The sequence below is a fragment of the Ipomoea nil genome, unplaced genomic scaffold, assembly GCF_001879475.1.
Source record: "Ipomoea nil cultivar Tokyo-kokei standard unplaced genomic scaffold, Asagao_1.1 scaffold0268, whole genome shotgun sequence".
In the NCBI taxonomy this organism is placed as follows: Eukaryota; Viridiplantae; Streptophyta; class Magnoliopsida; order Solanales; family Convolvulaceae; genus Ipomoea; species Ipomoea nil.
The window spans coordinates 2,390,064-2,394,590 of record NW_017616696.1 but is presented as its reverse complement, the minus strand read 5'-3'; the positions used below and the strand labels follow the sequence as shown (position 1 = coordinate 2,394,590).

General features: G+C 35.4%; 1 protein-coding gene across 1 annotated transcript; it reads right to left on the bottom strand.

Moving 5' to 3' along the window:
• Positions 1-1,743: 1,743 nt before the first annotated feature.
• LOC109152612 (protein trichome birefringence-like 38) lies at positions 1,744-4,062 on the bottom strand. The gene is made up of 5 exons (XM_019300254.1): positions 3,680-4,062; positions 3,389-3,560; positions 3,132-3,295; positions 2,879-3,040; positions 1,744-2,050 (listed from the first exon to the last, which is right to left on the bottom strand). Exons 1-5 carry the CDS (start codon positions 4,060-4,062, stop codon positions 1,750-1,752), a joined length of 1,182 nt encoding a protein of 393 aa, XP_019155799.1. The 3' UTR covers positions 1,744-1,749.
• Positions 4,063-4,527: the final 465 nt, after the last annotated feature.

Here is a 4,527-nt window from a genome sequence, read left to right as displayed (position 1 = left end):
GGGAGGGGAGGGGGGAAGAGAACACTGTCCACCCCCCTCTTCATACGTCTTTGGCAGAGACAAAGGAAGAGGGTGGGTGGGTAGCCGGCGTTTTTATTTTATTATTATTATTTTTTATTTTTAAGTTTTTAATTTAAAAATTAATAAAATAATTTATAAAATAAAAATTAAAAAAATTAACCGGTCATCGGTGACTTGACCGAAAATTTGGTCGAACAATTTAACGACAGGATTAAATGTGATACAAATTGAATAGTCATGCACCTAATTTTTTAAATGCTAATAGTCAAAGACCAAATATTATACAAATTAAATAGTCATGCACTGTGAACAGATACTACAATGTAATAGAGCTAGTAGCATTCAAAAAAAAAAAAAAAATAGTCATGCACTTAATTTGAAAAATTCAATAGTCAAAACTAAAATCGATACATGTATTATAGTTGAAAGATTAAAACTGATATTTTTTTTGTATATAATGAGTGGTACAAGGCCAAACATAGCATATAGGGTGATTAGACTCACATCTATCAACAACTCAACAGTGGATCTCTCTTATGTGAGTTGTGTGCTGAATGATATAAAAGTTTTACAAAGACACTTTGAATCAATGTCCTTGAGTCCTTCAATTATATTTCTAGATCAGTGAATAAGGCTGCACATGCTTTGGCACGGATTGCATGTTCGCAAACTGGTCACTCTAGTTGGCTTATTTCTATTCCCGATGGTATTCAACATTTGATTTAATAATATTCCGTATTTTGGTTTTTTTTTTTTTTTTTTTTTTTTTTTTTTTTTTTTTTTAAAAGCACTAATAAGAGTGCTCCGATATTTAAAACATACATTGAACTATGGATTGAGTTATACTAAATATTGGATATTGTGATGCAAATTGGATTTCAAACAACTTGGAAAGTAAGTCCACGTACAAGTGGTTATGTATTTACACTTACAGCCCGTTTGGTTCACTGAAAAATATTTGAAGGGAAATGAAATTCAAATTCTTTGAAAAACAAATTACAAGAAAAATAGATTTCATTGTTTAGTTGATGAAAAAAAATTACTGCGAATATGAATTTCATTGTTTGGTTGGATTTTGGAATGATAAGGAATTATGAATATAAATATCAATATGCCCTTAACAATAATATATATGTGTGATTAATAAACTTTGATGAGAGTAAAATAGTTCAATTGTGTTATATTTTCTTCCCAAATCCTTTGGAAAACAAAATACCAATCCTTTGTTAGGATTTTGTTTTCCTTCACTTTAAGGAAGTCAAGTTCAAATGGAAAATATTTTCCATCCAACCAAACAACATAAAACAACATTTTCCTCCACTTTTAAGAAAATGTTTTCCATCCAACCAAACACCCCTTTATAGGTGCAACCGTGTTCTGGAAATCATCAAAATAAAAAATACACGTTCAACTATGGAAGCAGAATTTGTAGCCTTAGATAAAGCTAGTTGCAGAAGAAATAGTAAAATAAGGAACTTATTTTCTATTCAAATGTGGGGTATTGTATGTTGGAATTTGCCCATATTGAAGAAGAGAAAAGAGTATTAAAACAGATCGACATACCTATCTGAAAAGTTACAACTATATATATTCAAAATTAAAATCTTGTTGCAACTGTTCAAATTTAAAATCCTATTGCAACTTAAATGATGTCATTGTTCAGATACAACAAAAAATTTGAAACATATAGTGGAAAAATAGAGATCAAAACTACAGAGTATAGTGTAATCAAGAATAATAATGTTGAAGAAGAGCAGCATTGAGAATTAAGTTCCAAGTATCTGGGACTCCAGCAAGACACCAATGTGTGCAATCTCCTTTGAATATGTTGTAGCCTGCTGGGTGTCCATCTAATCTGTATCTTGTGAGCATCCATATATCTAGTAAATACACATGATTTGGCATCTGTCTCACAATGTTCCTTGTGATTTTTGTGAGTGGTGATGGCTCTGTTGAAATTGTTGTCTCATTCAAAAGCATGGTTTCATTCTCACAGTTTGTCACTGTTGGCTTCCCCCATTCTGCTCCACTGTTAAGTTTTTAACACACTAAACTCATCATCACTTTCACCTCAACAACACAAACATACATAAGCAACAACGTAACCACTAGTACAGAATCAGCAATCTGCGTCTGAAGTAAATGACAATCTACGTCTGATGTACTTCAGATGCAGATTGGTTGAACAATCTGTGTCCGATGTAGCATCACTTTCACCTCAACAACACAAACATACATAAGCAACAACGTAACCACTAGTACAGAATCAGCAATCTGCGTCTGAAGTAAATGACAATCTACGTCTGATGTACTTCAGACGCATATACAAGAGACGCAGATTGGTTGAACAATCTGTGTCCGATGTAGCATCACTTTCACCTCAACAACACAAACATACATAAGTAACAACCACTAGTATAGAATCAGCAATCTGGGTCTGATGTACTTCAAATGCATATGCAAGAGACACAGATTGGTTGAACAATCTGTGTCCGATGTAGCATCACTTTCACCTCAACAACACAAACATACATAAGTAACAACCACTAGTACAGAATCAGCAATCTGCGTCTGATGTACTTTAGATGCATATGCAAGAGACGCAGATTGGTTGAACAATCTGTGTCCGATGTAGCATCACTTTCACCTCAACAACACAAACATACATAAGCAACAACCACTAGTACAGAATGGGCAATCTGCGTCTGAAGTAAATGACAATCTGCGTCTGATGTACTTCAGACGACGCATATGCAAGAGACGCAGATTGGTTGAACAATCTGTGTCCGATGTAACATCAGACGCAGATTGTCATTTTTTTTTTTTAGTATGACAGATGGTTAGGTTGGTTACATACATGTAGTGGGATGCAGCTTCTGATTGGTAGAAAACTTTGGTTTTGGTATGATCCACTTCTCCTTCAACCCATTTTGCCCATGATTGCAGAGCCATTTGATAAGCGCGGAAACGGCTCATGTCTTTCACCACTTGGCCATCGACCTGTTCGATGAAATCCCACCTACAACAACAACAAAAAAACATGGTTTTCAGCAGACAATTAACAATGATAATGATAATGGCACTGTTGTTTGTTTGTTTGTTTGTTTTACGGTTGTTTTGTTCCCCTCCTCATCCACCATAACCCACTGTTGAATATCAACACATCCATTTGCTTCCATATTTCACCACTCTTGATGGAGTTCATCTTTGCCACGCGATTCTCGATGTCTATTAGGAATTCTGAGTGAAATAGGATGACTTCAACTTCATACTCCTGCAAATCCATGCATACCATATTTTGCTATTCATACAATATTCATCACTTCAAAGAAACCCAAAAAACCAAAAAGAGTATAATAAGAGAGACCAGAAATGTGACTGTAACATTGAGAGCAGTGAACTCTTCTCTGTATTTTACTCCTGGAACTGTGGCATGCAGCAAGCAAAGAAGAGATTCAAAGTTGTTGAGACTCAAAGAATCCCCAATATACATGATCTTCTTGCCCCTCATTCTGCTCAAGAAATCCCTACCATCAAATCTACACACACATTCAAAACAAAGTTAGTCCGAACAAATTAAGGGTCCATTTGGAAACCAGAAAAACATTTCGATCCGCTGAATGTCAAAAAACTATCTCTTTCCAGTCCAAGAACATACTTGGGCAATTCACAACCATGTGGCTGCCATCTGTACTTGAGATACTCCCGATCAGGGCGGCCGAATTTGATGCAGTGAAACACCTTCCTGATGAAGGGACATAACATGGAGTCATAGAGAGGATAAGAATCATCAAACACCCATGTCCCTTGGAACCAGTTGCATTGGCTGTTGCTCTTCGTTTTCTTGGCTATCGAACTCGACGAGTTTCCCCCACCATTGCCATTATTGCAGACAGCCTGCATTTCCAGGTGATGAATGTTTTCATGGCTTCCCTCTTCTTCTATCCAGTAGAAAGGTGTTAGAGATTTGGAGCAGAAGTATGCAAAGAGTAGGGACAATAGGAAGACAATAAATACACTATTCCATACTCTTTCTCCCATTTTTTTTGTTTTGTTTTTGTTTTGTTGTGGAATATGTTACACTGTGCACTTAAATAAAATGGGATTTCAATGCACTCATGGAAATAGCTTATTAGGTAGAAATGATAAGGAAATTAAGAGTAAAAAAATCTCACTCATAATGGGAACTTAATTAGATGCATGCAGGCAATCCTTGGAAACTAACATTCAAGTCTGGTTTCAATGTATTAAGGTTTAAGAATTGATTATCATTTCAAGTATATTAATATTTGCCTACATTGTTGGATCCGTTGGTAGAAAAACAAATAATAATCAAAAACTAAAATTATTATTTTTTGGAAAAAATAGGGAAGGAAAGATGGAGAATTTGACTAGTGTTTGGTGTTGGGTTTTTGCAAGAGTCAAGCGATCACTCTTTCCTTAAAACCTTATTTGCCACCTCCCAAAGATGGTAGGAGCGTTGTGGCCTAGGCTTCCCAGGATAAA

What these genes read in the sequence shown, in the direction of transcription:
- LOC109152612 (XM_019300254.1), bottom strand. Translation starts at nt 4,062, where the DNA reads ATGGGAGAAAGAGTATGGAATAGTGTATTTATTGTCTTCCTATTGTCC. An exon ending in AGGAGGGGAACAAAACAACC is followed by an intron (nt 3,041 to 3,131) that starts GTAAAACAAACA and finishes TTGTTGTTGTAG; the next exon opens with GTGGGATTTCATCGAACAGG. An exon ending in GAAGCTGCATCCCACTACAT is followed by an intron (nt 2,051 to 2,878) that starts GTATGTAACCAA and finishes AAAACTTAACAG; the next exon opens with TGGAGCAGAATGGGGGAAGC.